Source organism: Adelges cooleyi, unplaced genomic scaffold, assembly GCF_023614345.1.
Source record: "Adelges cooleyi isolate 19-005CV unplaced genomic scaffold, UGA_ACOO_1.1 ACOO_flye_CR_arks_rails_tigmint_CR_PRNA_574, whole genome shotgun sequence".
NCBI classification, from domain to species: Eukaryota; Metazoa; Arthropoda; class Insecta; order Hemiptera; family Adelgidae; genus Adelges; species Adelges cooleyi.
Window position 1 is genome coordinate 6,606,654 of NW_026096268.1, and position 20,711 is coordinate 6,627,364.

General features: G+C 31.0%; 3 protein-coding genes across 6 annotated transcripts; 1 reads left to right on the top strand and 2 right to left on the bottom strand.

Annotated features, from left to right (window-relative positions):
- Positions 1 to 310: 310 nt before the first annotated feature.
- LOC126842997 (15-hydroxyprostaglandin dehydrogenase [NAD(+)]-like) lies at positions 311 to 3,324 on the bottom strand. Its single transcript, XM_050580285.1, has 6 exons — positions 3,094 to 3,324; positions 2,652 to 2,775; positions 2,448 to 2,560; positions 1,652 to 1,831; positions 1,414 to 1,571; positions 311 to 610 (listed from the first exon to the last, which is right to left on the bottom strand). Exons 1-6 carry the CDS (start codon positions 3,184 to 3,186, stop codon positions 505 to 507), a joined length of 774 nt encoding a protein of 257 aa, XP_050436242.1. The 5' UTR covers positions 3,187 to 3,324; the 3' UTR covers positions 311 to 504.
- Positions 3,325 to 4,764: 1,440 nt separating this feature from the next.
- On the bottom strand, positions 4,765 to 7,118 carry LOC126843212 (15-hydroxyprostaglandin dehydrogenase [NAD(+)]-like). Of its 2 annotated transcripts, none has more exons than XM_050580587.1 (6): positions 6,791 to 7,117; positions 6,582 to 6,705; positions 6,184 to 6,296; positions 5,420 to 5,593; positions 5,197 to 5,354; positions 4,765 to 4,999 (listed from the first exon to the last, which is right to left on the bottom strand). In XM_050580587.1, exons 1-6 carry the CDS (start codon positions 6,881 to 6,883, stop codon positions 4,879 to 4,881), a joined length of 783 nt encoding a protein of 260 aa, XP_050436544.1. In that variant the 5' UTR covers positions 6,884 to 7,117; the 3' UTR covers positions 4,765 to 4,878. The 2 variants fall into 2 exon arrangements, with proteins under 2 accessions (XP_050436544.1, XP_050436545.1); XM_050580588.1 differs by lacking the exon at positions 4,765 to 4,999 and adding an exon at positions 5,071 to 5,137 and having other exon boundaries at positions 6,791 to 7,118.
- Positions 7,119 to 8,691: 1,573 nt separating this feature from the next.
- On the top strand, positions 8,692 to 20,069 carry LOC126843652 (putative inorganic phosphate cotransporter). Of its 3 annotated transcripts, none has more exons than XM_050581304.1 (11): positions 8,692 to 8,933; positions 14,089 to 14,249; positions 15,043 to 15,273; positions 15,389 to 15,476; positions 17,044 to 17,267; positions 17,674 to 17,823; positions 17,899 to 18,031; positions 18,283 to 18,524; positions 18,679 to 18,805; positions 19,526 to 19,594; positions 19,675 to 20,069. In XM_050581304.1, the coding sequence occupies exons 1-11, from the start codon at positions 8,900 to 8,902 to the stop codon at positions 19,719 to 19,721; spliced, it is 1,506 nt and encodes a 501-aa protein (XP_050437261.1). In that variant the 5' UTR covers positions 8,692 to 8,899; the 3' UTR covers positions 19,722 to 20,069. The 3 variants fall into 3 exon arrangements, with proteins under 3 accessions (XP_050437261.1, XP_050437263.1, XP_050437262.1); XM_050581305.1 differs by lacking the exon at positions 8,692 to 8,933 and adding an exon at positions 11,809 to 11,998; XM_050581306.1 differs by having other exon boundaries at positions 8,693 to 8,933; positions 19,526 to 20,069.
- Positions 20,070 to 20,711: the final 642 nt, after the last annotated feature.

The following is a 20,711-nucleotide window of genomic DNA, read 5'->3' on the forward strand; positions in this document are numbered from 1 at the left end:
TATTTTATTAACCTTTGGTAACCCGCGCGGGTTAAAAATGTAGCCCAGTCACATAATATAGTTCTGTGACTAACCTGAAAAGTTTACCTAAGTCACACTTTATTGAAGTGTGACTGGAAAATGCGCGTGACAGAAGGTTAAAGAAAGACAAAAAAACCTAATAACACAATTACACTATTCCCATAGTCCTATATGATTTTAGGTAACACTTAATAAACGAATACAATTTTATAATTAAAGAATAAAATATTTATTTTCTATAGCAATATTTTACTTATTAAGTTCAATAAATTTAATTGATATAGAATATAATACATTGCTATGTCTATTTCTCCACAATAAAAAAAAATTATACAACTATTAATTATATATAAAAACTAAAAGTATTTTTAAAAAAAAAAACAAAATGTATACTGAGGTACATTCATTTGAATATATAATGTATGGTTTTAATTTATATTACTCGTGCATTGAAAAAAAAAAACTATAATATTTAGTTTACTTTTAATCGTCAATTAGTTTAGGCGGTTGTTTTTTTTCTACCAACCATGATTCACCAGTTTTGCCACATTTTAAGATTTCGATAAGTGCTTTTCCCACATGGTCTGGCCTAGTAAAAAATAGATAACAAACATTTTATGATGTTATAATTTATATTATTTGTAATAACTGTTATTTACCTTGCAAGGACAATTAATTAAAGGATGTAATATTAGGATGAATGCATATGCATTTATATGTATAACAACTAGATAAAACAGAAAAACTTATTCATGACATCAAAACAATAAATTATTGTCTCATTTTCATTTATATACAAACCACCACAATTCATATGTGAATTTATTGAGATTACACTTCCTCCTCAGAACTACTCGTTCCATAATCCCCGACCAAGTTAAGGAAAAGTACTATACTAAAATTGTTCTGTTCTCATAAATAAAGTAATATAACGATAGAAATACTGGAAAGAATAAAATAGCTGACAGGTAAGCTACAGATTCGTTTTATAACCTCAAAAAATAAAATTGTACGTAGCGTATTTTAAGATTTTTCTATCATTTTCTATTGTTCTGTTTTTTATTAGATCCGCATAAATTATATTTATATAAATATGTTAATAATTTTTTTAATCTCGCAATCTGTAAGTATTTCTAGCAGGGGTTAAAACGTTTTTTTTAAAAAACGTTTTAAAAACAAAAAAACGCTCACAAAATTTGACCAAACATAAACGAAAATCCTTTTTTATATCTTGAACAAAATTTCCAAACTTCATTATTTCCTAACGACTTCTCAGTGACAAACGCATGTCATACCTATAATTTTGATTTAGGAATAAATAAAAACAAAAAAATGCTTTTCCCCAAAATTAAGTGTTATATATAGTTTTGGAAATATGTATATTATACTCACTCTTGAATCGGCAAATTTTTGTGCCACTCAACGAATGTTTTAGCGACTTCTTTGTGCCAAAATTGTTTTTCTTGCACTTCACAGGCCAGCGGTGTCTTGGTGAAACCCGGACAAATGGACATCATCCGAATGCCGTGCAAATCGTAATTGCGTTTATGCTGAAAAAAGAAACGACAATATTAAATCTTATTTGCACATTACGACCAGGCCGAGTGTGTTCTGTATTTCGAGTTCGTACCCCGAGGATTTTTGTAAACGACACCACAGCTTTTTTTGTCGAACTGTACACCGGATAGATAAATTCCTGATCGTTTGAAAAAGCCATGTCCGACGCGGTTTGGACTACGGTCCCGCCGTAGCCTCCACTCTGTAAGCCCATGTATTTGATAGCCAGCATAGTACCCCTCACGACTCCGGCCTTTAAACGGTTCAACGCATAATAAGCACTAATATTAATAAAAAAGTTTAAATTATAGGATGATTTTGGGAACTACAATATGTGAAGTAAACACTAGACTGCCCCCCTGCCGATAGTCAACTCAAATAAGAAATCCTCAAAACTTGTTCTCAACTCCAAGTACTGTCTCGTGAATTTTTTATCTGCATATGATTAATATGGGAACTTTGAATTTTTCATTTTAAAAATTCTGACTTGGAAACTAATCGACATTTTTATAGTTTTAAAAAAAGATCCCAAAGCATGACACTTGAAAATCCTACTTTTGATATTTCGTGATGAATATTTTTTTTAGCTTGTTATGCTAGCAGTTTCAATGGACTGTAGCGCGATTGAAGGACTGTCGAGTGTCGTATTTAAATTGTGAAAATTTTAGAATTCTTTAAATGTAAAATAGACTTCAAACGATCGGAGTAGGGGGTAAGCATTAAGAATACAATAAAAAATAAAACAGTCTAGTAAACTATAAGAAAGGGGATGCGATAACTGAACAGGGAAAATGGAGAAGTGAGAGTAAGGTCTCCAGCGGGTAAAAAAGCCGATGGGTTTTTTTTTTAAATCATGTTAATGACCTTACATAGTTAACATTAATGGTTTTGGCCCAGTTATCTAATGAGTTGTCCAGTACACCGGCGTTATTGATAACGATATTTAATTTTCCGTATTTTTTTATGCACGTTTTAAAAGCGTCTGAAACATAATATAACATTAATTAGAAAGTAAACTTTTTGTATTCCTACGTATGAAATTCTCGATATTTATGATTTAAATTTTAACTCACTTTCGAATTGTACATCATCAGTAACGTCACATTTAATGACTATAACATTTTTGTATCCATACTCAAAGGTTAAGTCTTCAGTTACGTCTTCACACGATTGGACATTTATGTCACAAACCGCTACCTATAAAAAAAACAAAAATATTGGGACTGGAGCAAAATGAGATCGGTGTGATTGGCTTGATGAATTATCACTCTTAAAAAAAACTTAAAACCGAAAAAGTGCAATACAAAAACAAAAAATTCTACCCCTACTGAGGAAAAGGGTCAATGATATTTTCTTGGTTTCCCATTGTATACCGGTAGACTATATCTAGAGATGTATGTACGGTAATATAACACATCAATGTAAATACAATAGCGTAACTAACTTGGAAATAAATAAACTAAAAAAACATTTGTATAATAGAAAACAATAAAAAAATCCATATTTTAGTTTTACCTTGGCGCCGTTTTGTAATAAGTACTTTACATATTCATATCCGATTCCAGAAGCACCTCCTGTAACCAATGCTACTTGATTTTTAACACTCATGATTGTAAACTTTTAAAACGGATTCCAAAAAAATAATAGTTTTAATCAAATATACTAATTTTAATAATAAACGTTCACGACGAACGTCTACAGGGAATAGACTTGTTTTTAAGTTGTATAATGTTAAATTTCTGATAAGTAATTAATTACTAATGATGCTGTTCAGTGCCTTAGAACCTTTGATTCGTTATTCTATACATATATTATGCGAGTGAACTAAGAAGATAATGCAGTGGCTGTATGGTTTTTGTACATATTAATCGGTTTCTTATATCTGTAATAATAAATATTACCTATATAGGTTATATATGTGTGTACAATTCAAAACAAGATATGTACAACATATTTTATCATGTATTTTTAGACAGTCTTCTATTCATTAAAATTAAAGTAATTAAACATTACAAGTAACTGTACATTTGATAAAACCGAGTGCAACGATTCGATAATAATTAATAATTTGAGTTTTTATTTAGCTATCAACAAGATAGTTTATGCTTTTGCCGTTTCAAGTTGGTGGTGCTACTCGGATATCACTGCTCAACATTTTACGAACTTCGCCGTATAAATACGTTTAATTGTAATTTACTTCCTACCATTATGCTTGTGCACACTACGCAGTTGTCTTAACGTTATTGTCAAATTTTGCTAAAAAAAAAAAATTCAAGATGCCCGAAAAGTTGTCGATTGTCGTTTCTTCCGGCCTTACGGTCCTTTCGGTTGATTTTTTTTTAGATATCATTTTTACAACATAATTTGTTGTATTTTATTATGTTCACTATTCCATTTTTAGTAGAATTCATTATTAACGAATAGCAATATTGTTTGCATTTTTTATTTATTATTTGTACTACATTGTTAAAAACTTTTTTATAAACTTATTTTTTTATGATTATCCATTTTTTTGGTAATCAATTTGTTTTTCCATTTTTACGTTTTTCGTTGTATACACACACACACACAACACACACACACACACACACATATATATATATATATATATATATATATATATATATATATATATATATATATATATATATATATATATATGTGTATATTCAAAGTTATAATTAGTTTTCAAGTAGAATTTTTTAAATGAAAAATTAAAATTTCCCTTGTAATTCACATGCAAGTAAAAATGTATGCAAAAAGCACTTAGAGTTGAGCTAAGGACCTGAATTTTTGGAAATTTCTTATTTGAATAAACTACTTTTTAGACTAAGTCGAATTATATAATAAGTAATATATTATAAAATTGTATTTTTTAATAAAATATTTTTTTTAAACCGCAATTGCATTAATTGAAAGTTACTTGAATAATTGATTATTTGGGTAACATTTTATTTGCAATAGAACGCACAAACTTTTCCATAAAAAAACACCTCTAAAGGAAAACGATATTATGAGGGACACATTTGCTAGACAATAAAATAGTGTTAATTGATATTCAACATCCTTGCTCGAAATAACCATTAACCTTATTAATTTTAATTTTAATACCTTGCAAATGCAGAGCTTAAGCAACCTCAAAATTGTTATTGAAATTGCGCCTATGGTATTATATTCCTATTGAACTTTATCAAACACATTTTATTATAACCAACAGACAACAAATAATAGTACTTTCGATAAAACATGTTTTTTTTTATGAAATATATTTCTTTATTGTAATAAATGTAACAACAAAAACTAGTATGGAACGTTCGGCATATTGGCTGGTCTCGGATTTTCATTGTTTTCGACTATCCAACAATCGCCGGTAGTGCCATATTTTAGTATTTCAATCAACGCTTTACCAACATTATCGGGCCTAAAAAAGTATTATAAATTATTTTGCTATAACTGACTATTTTATAAGCCTTGGAAACTCTAAACCATATTTTTGTCCAGAAAGCTTACTCATGAGTCATGCCTATGGCTTATATAAAGTAGGTAAATACAAAATATACTGAAACACAAATATTGGTAATGGAAAATAACCAAAAATACCTTTTATATTATACTTACGTTTGCACGGGAAACTTGTCCATTGTTTCTTTGCCTAATTGGCAGAAATCTTTGATTAAATATTGATCAGGCGTGTGGTCTTTAATGAGTGGTGTGTCCACGAACCCAGGACACAATGCCATAATTCTGACATTCAAATGTTCGAATGATGCCGGGGCCTTGAAAAAATGTACAAATAAATTTAAACTCAAGTAGATACTGTTAAAAAATATAAGTATGTTACTCCGATTGCTCTAGTGTATTCCACGACAGCTCTTTTTGTAGACCTATACATAGGAGCTATTGCTCCCGGTAAAAAAGCTGCTATGGATGCAGTCTGGACAACAGTTCCTCCCTTACCGCCATACGGGGCGCCCATATACTTAATTGCCAACATAGTGCCCCTAACGACTCCTCCCTGTAATTTACATAAACCAAAAACAACCGTAAATATAGGGGAAGATGGGGTAGATTTGTATGAAAATCATGTTATTATTTTTCATATTTTTACTTTATGTTTCATGTTTGAGAGCTCAAGGTTTGTACACAATATTATACTATTCCCAACCTCGCCAATCAAGTAATTTATAATTCATCAGTTTTTTAATATCAGTTTTAAAAATCATTATTTTTATTCAAATTTACCCCAACTAAGAGGGTATATTTGAATCTAAAGGGACAGATTTGAATGTATATATATTAAAATATGTAAAATACAATTTATTTATTTTATATAAAACTAAATTAAATTATAATTTTTTCTTTATTTAAAGTAAGTATAGAACTTAAAAATATATTATACAATATTTCATAAGGTGTATTTAGTTCTTAGTTAATTTTTTTTTTAAATTTAAGAAATTTTTAGCACTTTACTTATTAAGAAACGTTATATTTCGTTAATTTTGTTTTAGTTCTTAACTAAAACTATTTTATACCCTTAACTTCACATAACACTTAGAAAATAATTCTCCCATCTTCTCCTATTATATTTATTAAAATTGACATTACATAATTAATGTTCATTGTAGATTCCCAATTTTCCATCGATTCGTTAAATATTCCTGCGTTGTTGACAACAATGTCTAATCTCTTAAAATGATTTATACATGATTTAAATGCAACTGTAAAAACGCATTAATTACAAATTGAAAATTTTTTATCAATAATGGTAACAATAAAGTTCAATTATATTAAATTAACTAATAAAAAAAAAAACAGTAAATTATTGTTGGCATAAAAAATAAAAGTTTTGATTCAGTTGTCAATATTATTTCGGTTGATGCATGCCATAATTAATAACGATAATTGTTAATATCCAGTTAAAATGATTATGACAGAACTCTTAAGCTATTAGTTTTAAATAAAGTAGTTTGTTTCACAATGAATTTAATTTGTCTAATTTTTACTTTCAAAATGATCTTGATCGGTAACGTCACATTGTAAAGCTAAAATGTTATTGCTGTCGTAGATTTTCGAAAATTCATTAGCAACAGACTGACATTGTTTAATGTTTATGTCGCAGAGTGCCACCTAGATGTGTTACAATAGCACAATAATTAATAATATAATTTAATCGACATTTTTGTGATAAAATTAGTATAGTTATATTTTATACCTTCACATTATTCTGAAGTAAGAATTTGGTAAAAGCATAACCGATTCCAGATGCAGCGCCAGTAACTATGGCCACTAGGTTTCCAATCTCCATGGCGTGTAATAGCTATTTTAATATTGAAAATCTAAAATTATTTTTTAGATTAAACAAGAGTAAAAATGTATTTATCGTGAAATTAATTAGGTCGATATAAACTTTTAGAATATTGTTAACTACACTAAAACTGTCATGTATTGGGTAGACTCTATTAGTACTTCTATTTATCAAAATACAGCTTAAAATATTATTTCTTCAGTTGTTTTTCTGTTGTGTAACCTTCAAGCAGTTATAGACAATGTTATACCATCTGTATGAAAAAAATGCAGTCTATAGACGATAAGATACGAAAAGCGATTAGTTTTTTTTTGTTTTGTTATTATGATGTGCATATGCTATGACTACTATTATAGCTGGCTTTTTATTACTATTTAATGTCTAATACTTGTAAATAATTTTGTAAATTTTATGTTATGTTATAAATTTTGTTGCTTACTGACTTAGTCAGTTATACAATACGAATAAATAAAATGTTGACTATAATATTGCGATAATTTCGTGTTTTTGGTTTAAAAGAAACACTACCAAATATTTTACTCAAATATTTAACTCTAAATTATCTATTTTTAGTAAGTTGTAACTATTTGAAATACTATAAATATTCATTCCAGTAGTAAAAATATCATTATTTATGAACACAAAACTGACAATTAATATTGTCAGTTTTGTTTTGAAGTTGATTAAAACGATACCAACAATTTTTTCTCAATCTGCTTTTCTATCAATTTAACAAATTAGTAGGATAAAATATATACCATGTTAAGAAATATTTCCTAAAATACTCTGAACAGTAATCGGGTTTTCATACACCGTCGTATGCGAGCGACATTTTATCGGTTTATCCAATCTGATTTCCATAGGTAATTTAGTAATTACGATAACGAACATTGAGTGTAAATATACGAGTAATGTTATTATTTTAGCCTGTAAATTCTTATTTACATAATATTTTACTTGTGCTAACGAGTACAGATAACTTGTATAATAACTTATAATAATAATTTTAAAAAAACATAAAATATTACAAGAAAATCGTAGCAACACATTTTCTTAGGCCCAAAAATGTATTGCGCTAATACGGGCAGTGGATACAAAATATATTACATTTATTCTCCTTCCAACTATAAAAAAAAAATGACATTCATGTAATACCAAATGATTAATTATCTATTTATAAAATTATTTTATTATATTTTGTCAAAATATAATAATATTACGAAGAAACTGTACCGTTGTACTTGTATTATCACTTGTTAGTTACTTATCACATGTAAAATTATGGAAGCAGCTGGTCATGAAAACGTAATTTTTAATTGTGCATTTTTTCTGAGGTCTCAAATAGAGTAACTTGTCGGGTCAAAGTGGAATGCATGCGATAATTACTATTATGTCTCAATACTATAATATTCAGTTTGACGAACGGTCGTTTTTAGTGGTAGGCGACACTAGACTTCTTAGGACCACGACTTTTCTCGGTGTCTTCGTTGGTTTTAACCTTTTTTTTCGCGTTTGACGAATTCGTTCAAGTTTGATCAATTAGGTTGTGTGTAAATTAATTTCATTGGTTCCATCCGTGATGGGCTACAGGCCATTTCCTACGGTCGACAATGTAAATTTCAGTAGCGAGCTGCCGCAGCTGTTGTAACAGGTACTTGATTGGAGCCGTTATCAGCTGTTGCGATTGAGTCAAAGACCAAAGTACTCGACTCGAGCAGCAGCAGCAGCTGTTTCTCCTCGCTGTTTTTAAGGGAGGGGGTTAACACGTGGGCCGGTAGCGACTACCCAGCGGGTGTTAGCTCGTGTCGCCCACGACCCAAAAGCGCGACCACCGTCTTTGTGCGCGCACACGCCACACACCGTCGTCGTATAGTTGCAATCGTTTTGTCGACACGTTGATACGGTTTTCAAATTGTTTTTTATGTTTTTTTCAAATTTATTCGAATAGTAATCGTTATTTTACTTAATTTTTTATGTAACCGCCGAACGTGCAGCGTTTTGCACACTTCGATCGACATGTTCGAGAAAACGTTCAGTTCGTGCACCAGTAGTAAGTCTCTACCGTTGTCGTCGTCGTATAATGATATAATATGTTTTCCAGTCTCTAGATAAGTTCAAACATATGTTAACGAATAAAATCGCGTGACTTGAGATAGATTTATGGTGTTTGCGTAAAAATTCGACTCCGAGTAAAGTGTATTTTACGATTTTCCCATAGCATACAAGTGTAACGTTATGTTTTTTTTTAATATTGATTTATTTCCAAAAAAAACGAAATATTTTTTAAATCCAAAGATTTGTTATGTCTAGTCTAACTGGTATATGTGTCTATTGTTGACAGTATTGTTTTCGTGTATCCAACAAAGTGTATACCCGAAAAATTATTATACATAGTTAGGTACCATCCGAATAAAATTTCAAAAGTAGTAACCGCTCTTTACAAATCCCTACGCCACGATTTATGTATTTTGAGATGGCATTAAAAAAAAAATGCGTTTAAATACTTTTGTTTTTTAATTCATAACGTTTGTTGTTATTGTTAATAATATGTATAATTTGTCTCCCCGAGGGCGGATAAATAATTGCGAGGAATTGTTTCAAAAGGGTCACCAAAATGGAAAAAGTATTTTTTTAAATGTTAATAATTATTTAAATTTATCTTAATACCTCTAAGTTGAATTTAAGTATTGTACCTACTGTTTGGAAATATTTTGCCGTGTTTGCAAATGGGTTTGTTAAAAAAACACTTTTTAAAATTGTGCACTAACAATAATGGTCATTAAAACTTGTGTTATGGTTTTCAAAAGCCTTGAAAATCGTTTGGGTCACAGTGTCAATAGATTTAGCTATTTTAATAATCCATACATAATATTTCATTATCGTACTACACATAATAAATGGTATTAACTTTACAAGTAGGCACACTCGTAAAAGTAGTGCATGATGATAATATAATATTGGCTGCCAGCGTTATTAATTTTTGTTACACAAAATTGACAATAAAGATGTACAACTAAAATGAAATTATAATTTACGTTAATTCTGATCAAAAATATACTATTACGTTATCACATCAATTATGAAATTCATAAGTATGTCTCCTCGCTCGGTGATAATCGATAACGCTAAATTGTAAAATGGTTTTAAAACAATAAAGTTTACCTTTATAGAAAATGGAATCTTTTGAATAATCATTAAAAATAAATAATTCGATGACCTTGTATACTATTGTACTTAATAAATTCGATCATAAAACCAAAAATAAAAAACCTTATTGATACTTAATATTATCTTCAAGTAATTCAGCCAATTAAATAATATATCATAGACAAAATTGTGACCAAAAATTTAAAATGGATTAAAATCTAACTATATCGGAAATTATAATTGAAATATAGTTGATTTCAAACATCTTAATTTTGGCTGTTTATTGTCTTGTACTAATCTTCGACCCATTAACTGCATATAGTCTCAACTCTCGTGATATTAGAAGCTACAAAAAACTTATCAACATGTACATAATGTACTTATCTCAAAGTTCAAATATTGTCTTTGTATAATCCATTTATAGACAACAGACAGACATATAATAATGACAGTAACGTGTCAACAATGATTATTACCGGTTTTAATAGGATTGATGATTAAATAAAAACTGTTAAATAATTGTTTAGCATCTTTGTACATATAACATAATATATAATGGCTGAATATATAAATGTATGACAAAAATATATAATATAGAACATACTTACAACTTTTAAATAAAATGTATATTATATAAACAGCTTATAAACATGTACTCAGTACTATATTATATTGTAAGCGGGTTGTATTCCCCGTGGATTTTTCTGAAAACAACAACGTCCCATAATCATGTTATGTCATTTATTACAAGTAAATTGTATTTCCAAAAATAAACAGGTGACCCAATTGGAATGTTCTATTATTTATCCAATTTTTAATAAATAAAATGAACCATAGAAACCGGAAACATTTTTAAATAATACTACACACTACACAGATGGTGCAGTAACTAAGTATAAAATAACGTTATTTACTTGTACTTTTATCTAAAGTCTGACGTAGAAAGCTTACAACTTATCATTTAACACTATTTAAAATAATTTAATTAATTTAAATTAGTGTTTGAAAGGAATTTGTACTCATTTGTGTTCCAAAGTTAATTTAATACTCTTTTCGTTCCACCTAGTAAATTAGAATATTGCAGTTTTTAAATAGAGACTAATAATTAAACAATTATTGGGGAAGTCACGGGGAAGTCACGTGGAAAACAGTTCCCCCTCATTGGTTCTGTATTAAAAAAATAAATAAATAATAATTAAACAATAAAAATGGATATAGGTTTTGCATACAATTTTACAATATTATGTTGGAAAACATTTAATAAGTGTTGTACTATTATTACAGATGCACAAAACGTGTAATGCTCCAACAAGAACATTAAAAACAAATGACGTTATAAAAACTATTATAAATTGATGGTTCCTCAAAAAAAAAGAATACACTCCTCGTTTGGTTTTTTAATAAGGAAGTAATTATAAACTTCGTTTTGTACAATACAGAACCGTTCAGGAAATCCGTTCCTTGCTAACACACATACACACATATATATATAATATAAGTGTATCACTGAAAAATCTAAAAATCAATAACCGAACAATTTTTTTTTTGATAATTTTGTCCATTTAAATATGTACACATAATAATACAACAGAATCGTTTCAAACAAGAAGTCATATTTGTATAATACCTACACGGCTAACGTCAATGGTATTGTTCAAATAAAACTTGAAATACAAATAAAAATAAATACTGTCACTAAAAAATTAAAATGCAATAAAATTAAATGTTTAAAAAAAAAAATAAAAAAATATTCTGTAATAGGTAGATAGATAATACACCTATAGTACATGTTTTTAGTGCGTCATTAGCCTTTCTAGAACACGGTGTGCGAGTGCTGCGGTTCTTCATGATAACTAAAATTTGTAAATATTTTATATGTCATAATACTAGCAATTGTTCGAGTTGACTTGAAATTGTTCTTTTTGGTCGGAATAAATAACCGATGATAATACACGATGAACCATCAATGTGAGTTTACATATTATTGTATTTTCATAACAGCTAATATAGTAAAATACTCTAAATTAATTGCACAACATCCACACAGACGGCATACACAGTTTGACTAATAATAATATATCATTTCATGCACAACTGATAATTTGTAGAAAACGTTTTTAATCGCAGGAAATTCGAAAAATTGAAGTGCATTTATTTTTAAGTAAAATTAAATCCGTTTTATTGATATGGCACTGAATAATAATTATCTAACGTCGTTGAGTATAATATTGTTACAGTTTACATACGATTTACACTGCAGTGCTAATGCTTTACGACATACTTACTGGTATACTAGAAATATCCAAAATACTACTAAATAACAGCTATACTTAAATTGAAGCTTGTAATCGTATATTCTTTCAGTACATTCAATAAATTATTATTCACAAATAATATTTTCTACTATTTATTTATTGTTTTGGTAAAAATAGTGTTTGTGACGTTCGAACTGAGTCACTTTTATGTTTTGTAAACTAAAACCACTTGCTACATAAAGCTGCGAGTATGTTTAAATTTCATTATCATGTTCAACTTTTAAGAAATATTGAAGTATTTATTCTTTTGTTTCATAAAAAAAAATATTCATCATTATCATCAGCTTAAAGGCCCAACGCTGTCATCATGAGATAAAAAAAAATTTCCATTAAATATTGTTTTTCGATAAAAAAATTATCGTTCAATATAATGGAAAAAATAAAATATTTGAAAAATTACGACGTAGCTGTGGTTATATCGTTAAGAATGTAACAAATCATTTTTTAAAAGAGTTAAAAAATAATATCATGTAAATTGACTGCTGATGTTAATAGGGTTAATGTCCAATGTACCTTAAAAGATGCTACATAGACTCTTTAAGTATATGTTATTAACTTATATAATCATTACCACTATTGTGTACATTTTTTTCAGTAAATAATAACCGTTCGAGGTATTCATAATAATATCACATAAATGTGTTGGTTGGTTAATTTTTTTTTTATAAACGTGCTTTAGATAAAATTATACGTATCATGTTAAATGTTTGTTCATTGTTGTCCAACTTTTTAAGTGGCTTTGTTCAATCATCGCTACAATATAGCAGTATGTAAAACTAACGCGATCAAAGCCTATTAACGGCTTAAAAATGTGTTTATTCCAGTCATAAGTAATTAGTAATTACCACACTACACACACATATCTACTCATGTGTTACAATAACACACTTATCTGTGTTTTATTATTTCAATGGCCTTTAATTATATTTTTGCATTTTGAAATGTTTGTGTGTAGTTTCGAGTGCGCCCAACCAATGTTGTAATACAATTACAATTATTGTTGCATAATTATTATTGTTGTTTTCAATGCCTTTTACGTGTTTATTATTTTTAACAGATGGTATGGGAAAAAAAATATAGGTTGGCATCGAAGTTAATATGTACACAAATGGGGTATCGACGTGTTAGCTTATTAGATCTGTAGAACGTATGGCGGCTATTTATCAATCACTATTATAGCTAGACATGTTTGTGAATGGCGTTTTATTGAAATAATTTATACACAAGTGTTCGGTGAAAACGACGTAATAATATTAGTAAAGTAATAGGCTGAAGATAATAATTTTAAAATGTATTAATTCATAAGTGACACCCCATAGGGATATAAAATTTGTAGTGATATATAATAATTTTATTACGGATTCCAAAATCAAAATATAATATTATATCTTAAGAGGCGTATCAAACAAAATTATTATATAAATTACAACAATTCAGGCATTTCGGGCTAGATAGTACATCATTTTGTTTAGAAAATGGGGGGGGGGGAGGCAAACGTTTGTTTATTTCTGGTATTGACAACTGGAACTTTAAATTTAATTTTCCCCAAAAATTCAGGGCAATCAATCTCATTATAAGCTTAGTGACAAATATCATGTCTAAATATAGATACAATATTGTCGTAGGGTGTTTAAACCGCAGTACTATTTTTCATTTATCACGGAGATCGTTTTCCTCCGTGGGACTGGGAGGGCACTTGCTGTAGACTTTTTAATTAATCGTGTACTTTTGTGTGTTTTGCAGGTGGCAAATTGTCGGGTGTACGGTACCTTCAGAGTCTACTGTTGTTCCTATGTCTGGTCGCGGCCTACCTGTTGCGCGTGAGCATATCCGTGGCTATCGTGGCCATGACACCGGACAAGAATTCCACAGATTTCATATCCGAAGTCCATTATCACATCCCTGTTAGTAAATTAAAAATAATATTATATTATATTGTGTGGACTTTATTTTACGAAATATCTATGAAGTATAGGCAATATATCGTCAAAAAGAGTCAATAGGACAAAATAGAAATTAGGAATCGGTGAATTTTGAATATCTATAGCTAGCCACCCGACAAAAAAAAAGTTTATGTTGAGTCTGTGATATAGTTTAAACAGCCTACGGTTATTATAGGCTTGGACTCTGCAATGGGTTCAAAACGGTAGCATAAGATCAAACACGTGGTTGTCTGGGCAGCTGTTGTTAGTCGTGAAAATGTGACCGTAATATTGTTTTAATCTTTAGCATCAAATACTATTACTCACTAATTAAAATTAATTTAAACCTTATTGACACACTAAACACGTTGAACAACAATAATACATATACATTATTATCAGACGAAAGGAATAATTGTTTAATTGCATCATTGAAAGGAAACATTATACTATGGTACCAACTACACACTCATTCTCTTTTTAGAATAAAAAATGGGCAAATAAAAAATATTTAAATATATGTATATATATATATATATATAGACATTTCACTGAGGCAGTTACTTTGAAATAACTGTGTTCAGCTAGTCACTGCATCTTAAAGGGTAAGTTTTGATTGTAGAACCTAGGACAACTAGAGATTGCTTGGTACATTAGCTTAGCCATTTGGCGAAGTGAGAAGTGTGTGGGGATCTTTTATCCTTGCAACATACATATTAGAGACATAAGAATAAGAAATAGTTTTTGTTGATTTGTCTATAAAATCCATCAATAGGTGTTCGAATGGACTCAGCGCACGAAGAGTCTGATCTTGAGCGCTTTCTTCTGGGGTTACCTCATAATGAATCTGCCCGCTGCCATGCTTGGCCGTCGGTATAACAATCAAATGCTGTTGGCGATGAGCATGATTTTGACGGTCGCCCTAAGTCTCGTCACGCCAACTCTAGTCGTGGCTTTTGATTGGCCGGTGCTCGTGTTCATTAGGTTTTTACAAGGAATCACACAGGTGCGGAACTATCACAAAGCATTACAAAAGAGAAAAGAGTCATAGAAATGTAATCTGGTTTCTTAATATAATTTTTGTTGTTTCCTTTTACATTTCATGTCCATCAATCATGCAGGCGTTCACCATGCCAATGATTCACGGCATCAGCGCCAAATGGGCTCCACCAAATGAACGAGGCCGTCTCGTCGGATTCGTGTTGGGAGGTAAAAAATGACACCAGTCACATTGAAACATTATCCTCCCGCACGAGGTGCTCGTGAGAAGTAAGATACACGGCTTATAATATGCTCGAAGATTTTAACATGCATGAAGATTATCCGTGGCTCTTTAACACACTTTCATACTCATTCTTTGGATTTTACATTGGAATCTTGCGCGCATGACATACATGGCATTCGCTAACAACAAGTCAGTCGATACGAATGAAAATTCTGTTCACTTTTTTTTTTTTTTTGTGATCTAAAACGTTCTAAATTGTATTTTAAGCCAAACACTAGAGAGCGATTTGAAACGTTATTGAAATATCGGCTAATTGATAATTTGGTAAATATCTTGGTATGCATATACTATAGGTATAATATAAGTATACGACCCAAAATAATTCGACTGATAGGTAGTTGTTCACAATGCATTTACTTAAAATGTAGGTATCTAGCATAAATAAACTTCGTCACTGGACTGAACTTGAAAGACACGAATAACGTTGGTAGACAATGTCGTTAATAGGTTACTGTCCGTGTCAGACAGTTCATTTTGGAACTAGACTTGTAGTGCGCTTGATACATTAACAGTTATCGCATTGTCAATAAATGTGAATCTTTCGAGTATCGTTGTTTGTTCTAGAGGTGACAAAATATATTTCCACGAGCTCTGACATAAATATTGACGATGTGATACACATTGTTATCTAAGTAAAAAGTTTAGTTTTTTTTTTAACCTAACATTTATTCATTTAATTGTTTACTCGTAAAAAAAACATTTAAACGGATCGAAAATTAATAAATGAGTCATTTTTTATCTTGTTAATATTTGTAGAAAATAACGCTTCCGTGTGTTCTCGATGAACATTGGACAAATATTTACAATTTAAATCGCGATTATAATCAAACCGATCTACGTGTGACATTATTCAAAAGACACGAGTTATGATAATTCGTCGCGAATCAACTCGTGTACAACTAGTTTGTACTTAGAAAACAAATGTCTGATAAAACGCTCCATCTTGCTCGTTATAATTACAGTTACAAAACTTTGAACCTTTTTAGTGCGATAAAAAATTTTCAAAGTCTAGAGGCGCATTATTTTGCACAATATTCTATCAGTTCGCGCCGAACGGTAGCTAACAAATGATCTTTATAACATTTCTAAACTCAGCGTTTGAATAAAACAAAGTTTATGCAATAATCCTACATGCTTACAGTCAATTTGAGCTTAGTCTATGTAAAAAGTGTGTGTGTTTCGAACATTAGTTGTGCGTTGTGCGGCCGACGTCGAATGACGTCGCACTATAAATGATTTACATCAACCACCAGACGTTGGCAGAATGAATTTCGAGAAAATGCTTAGCCCTCTATTGAGTAAAACATTTTTGAATCATCTTTTCGCAGACTTGATCCTTTAGCGTTAGTCGGTAGAAAGTTCACCTCGTGCGCCGGATAATTTATAAACATAATTATAATAATAACGATATGCTCATAAACAGCAGAGTCTCTATTGTAGTCCCGTCTCGAGTTTGCCGATAAAGTAATTGTGTATTTAAATTTGATTTAGGTCTTCAGTTCGGCACGGTCCTCACGTTGGTTGGATCGGGGCTGTTGGCCGGAAGCCGGTGCGGATGGCCGGCCATATACTATGTGAGTGGTGCTTTCGGAATCGTTTGGGTGGTGTTGTGGCTATCGTTGGGATCAGAGAGCCCGGCAACTCATCGACTCATCTCGTCGGCCGAGAAAAACTACATCCAGGCATCGTTGACGCAAACCATTTCCAGCCAAAAAGTAACCACTCGCATTAGCACTGTTAACCGTGACCGCGTGAAATAGTCAGAACCAAAAAGATAGCATAAGTGATTTTTAGTAGAGAAATAATGGTTGTTTCAACCTTTTTGGTTTTCACCATTTCATGTACTACATTCTTTGGCAATCATTATAATTATTCAATCCAATGCGTTGTAGAGGGTGGATCACATTTGTGAACAGGGGTTAGCGTGTTGAAGGTTTAGTAGTAAGCTGGAACCTATACTTTTAATCGTACTATTTAGACCGCAGGGTCACAGGTTAGGTTAGCACATCGATTAAAGGACAGTACCCACATTTTACATCTAGTCTCAGGATCTAATCCCATAATGATCAGTCTGCATTAATAGACTTTAAAATGTATCTTTTTTGTTTTATGTAATTCTAGAATTTAATTACTCCTTGGAAAGAGATCTTCTCGTCGATGCCAGTGTGGGCCGTTACCATATCGCACGCGGGACACAATTGTGGATTCTGGCTGTTGCTAAGTGAAATGCCGACGTTCATCAGCTCCGTGCTTAAGTTCGACATAAAATCGGTATGGGCGCTATGTAGCTAAGCGCAATTGCTTAAACGGTACGTAGATGAGTTAATACGCATCGGTTTGCTGCAGGATGGATTGGTGTCCGCGTTACCGTACTTGGCCATGTGGCTGTGTCAATTTCCAGTCACGTACTTTTCTGACATCATGAACAAGAAGAACGTGACATCTCTGACGGCGTCGAGGAAAATTTGGAATACTATCGGTAATACAAATTTGCTATGGTTACGCCGTTTGTTTTATGAATAATTGGGCACCGTGAACAATAGCAAATGTGTGAACGAAATTTGTTTAAGATCCTTTGCTCTCTGATTGATTATGTTAGAACGTTAGTCGTGATAGTGTGGCCGAATATTGTCTCACTCGGACGAATCTTGTAGCAAATCAAATCTTTGACGGCATGTCAGAGTGGTAACTTTGTTGACTTTATCTTTATTATTTTTATTCTCACTTAAGGTATGAGCGGTGGAGCGGTTGGACTGATAACGCTGGCATACATGGGCGAAAACGCTAATGCCGCCATAACCCTGTACATTTTCGTGGTGGCCATTGGATGCTGTACAAACGTGGGATTCAATATTAATCATTTGGACTTGGCGCCTAATTACGCCGGCATACTCATGGGCATTACTAACGCAGTGGCTTCGCTCGGTGGATTGTTGGCGCCAATGCTAGTCGGGTTCATCGTACACGACCAAGTATAACACAACAAATTACTTAACTCGTTACTTCTATAAAAAAAATAGTCGAATCTTAACCTTAGTCGTTTTTAGCGTTTGAACTTTAATAGAATTTTTAATATTTTTATTTATTTTTCTTATTTGTACTATAATTATTTTGTTTTTTTTGCAGACTTCAGTTGACGAATGGAGAATCGTGTTTACCCTGGGCGCAGCCGTGTTGTTCTTTTCGAGTATTTTTTATTTACTATTCGGTTCCGCTGAGGTGCAACCGTGGAACGATCCTGCAAACAAAGACGGTAATAGTTAATTTGTCTAGAACATTTTTTTTCACCTAGGTCAGGCGCGGATCTAGAAAATATAATATGACGGTGGTTTAAGACGAACTAGCAATACATAGACGGATAGGCCCACCGAGAAACCGGCCAAATCCTGGGGGGGGAGCCGTTTTTTTATGGAAAGATATTGCGAACATCTACCTTTGAAAGTGATTTTAAGGATAAAATACCTATTATAAAAAAGATAGATGTCAACCCAAGATAGAGAAAGTCTCGTTTGAGTATTTCAAAATATCAATCAGAAAAATAGTTACAAATACTTGAAAAAATGTATTTTTGCATTTATTATATTGACCTATGCATTGTAGATGATGCTAAACGAGGTTCCTTCGGAAATCTTACCCTCTATCTTTTTCATTATAGGTTTTTTTATCTTTACTATCACTTTGGGGTACCTTTTTCTGTTTTGCGTGAACATGTTTTGATGAATTTTTTTTTTAAACCGCTGTCAAGGATGCTGTGACAGTCCGAAAAATAAATTAACTGCCAAAAAAAAAAAAAAAGACTCCTAATTACTGAACTAATAACTAATTACACATCACACAGATTTTGCACAATATTACCTGTACCTAACTCCTTAATAAATAGGGGGGGGGCATGACGCCCTCTTAATTCTAGGACTTATCGATAATTTCGATAATAATTTACTTAATTAAATGGCTTTTGTTTTGTGTTTTTCAGTCGGTTTGCGTGGGTCTTTGCAGATGAAAACCGATTACGGGTCTGCCGGATACGCGTCGCCGACATTTGGTAAATTTGCGTAAATCCAATACACGATTTGCGCGAAAATTTTGAGAAAAACGAACATGTATGTTTTTTTTCGCCCACAGTTAAAGTTTCTTCAAGGTCTGCGCTGTTCGTAAGACAATTATATTAATTACCACGGACTTTATACGACTATTATTATACGAAGAAATCGGATTATATAGATACAAAAAAAAAAAAAATCTAGTGAGCCGCGGACACACACACATTACATTACATTTTTATTCATTTGTTTTTTTTCTTCATTTTTGTGGGTTAATTATTATTTGTTTGTTTTAAAACATCAAATTTACTGCGAAGGCAATCGTTTGATTTCCGTTACGGTTTCGCCGATTCCTAGCCGAAACATTATACGGCGCCTAAAGATGTTTGCACGTCAAAAAGTAAAAGTATATTATATTTTTTTATAGTTATTATACGTTGTTTTTTTAAAAAAATAAACTTTTATTTTTTGTTATTATTTTGTTGATTAAATGTATAGAAAGCTTGTCTTCTAATTATTATACCTAAAACAACTATTTTTTCTCGAATGTTATCAATTGTCATTATTTATTAGTAATCAATGTCTGAAAAACCTTTAGGTTCCTTATAACTCCAACTTTCGAGAATGCATTATTTCCTTTTTAGTGAATCTATTTATTGTGTTCTTTTATTTTTGGCGGACTGTAAGTATACCTACATATTTTATCAAATCAATATGATTCCAAAAAATATAATATCTAAAATGAGATATCAATTATTTAAATATAATATAAATGGTATATATAATATACGTGTGACCTGAACAGTATACAAACACAATTATCATTTTTTTCTCAAATCTTTAAAATATTATAATATGTATATATATAGGCCACTCAATATCTCACTGGGTTTAATTAATAATTCACAGTGTTATTATATAATGTGATCTCAATTTTGCACAAATTATTATGTTTCTACTCCTCTCCCAAACTAGTTTTTTTGAAAGCAACTTGTGAAACCTTTTGAATGGTATCGTACACATTTTTAAAACTTTTTAAATTAAGAATATTTCACTAAAAATTGGTATTTATTTTGCGGCGACAGTATACAATATCACGTTGGCGTCACACGATAATTA

Coding starts and splice junctions, on each gene's coding strand:
- LOC126843652 (XM_050581304.1), top strand. CDS start 8,900: ATGTTCGAGAAAACGTTCAGTTCGTGCACCAGTA. Junction 15,477..17,043: donor CGTCGGATTCGTGTTGGGAG/GTAAAAAATGAC, acceptor AATTTGATTTAG/GTCTTCAGTTCGGCACGGTC. Junction 18,032..18,282: donor GAAAATTTGGAATACTATCG/GTAATACAAATT, acceptor TTCTCACTTAAG/GTATGAGCGGTGGAGCGGTT.
- LOC126843212 (XM_050580587.1), bottom strand. CDS start 6,883: ATGGAGATTGGAAACCTAGTGGCCATAGTTACTGGCGCTGCATCTGGA. Junction 5,355..5,419: donor AATACACTAGAGCAATCGGA/GTAACATACTTA, acceptor CATTTTTTCAAG/GCCCCGGCATCATTCGAACA. Junction 5,000..5,196: donor GACAAGTTTCCCGTGCAAAC/GTAAGTATAATA, acceptor ATACTTTTTTAG/GCCCGATAATGTTGGTAAAG.
- LOC126842997 (XM_050580285.1), bottom strand. CDS start 3,186: ATGAGTGTTAAAAATCAAGTAGCATTGGTTACAGGAGGTGCTTCTGGA. Junction 1,832..2,447: donor AAACCATTAATGTTAACTAT/GTAAGGTCATTA, acceptor AACCGTTTAAAG/GCCGGAGTCGTGAGGGGTAC. Junction 1,572..1,651: donor CGTTTACAAAAATCCTCGGG/GTACGAACTCGA, acceptor TTCTTTTTTCAG/CATAAACGCAATTACGATTT.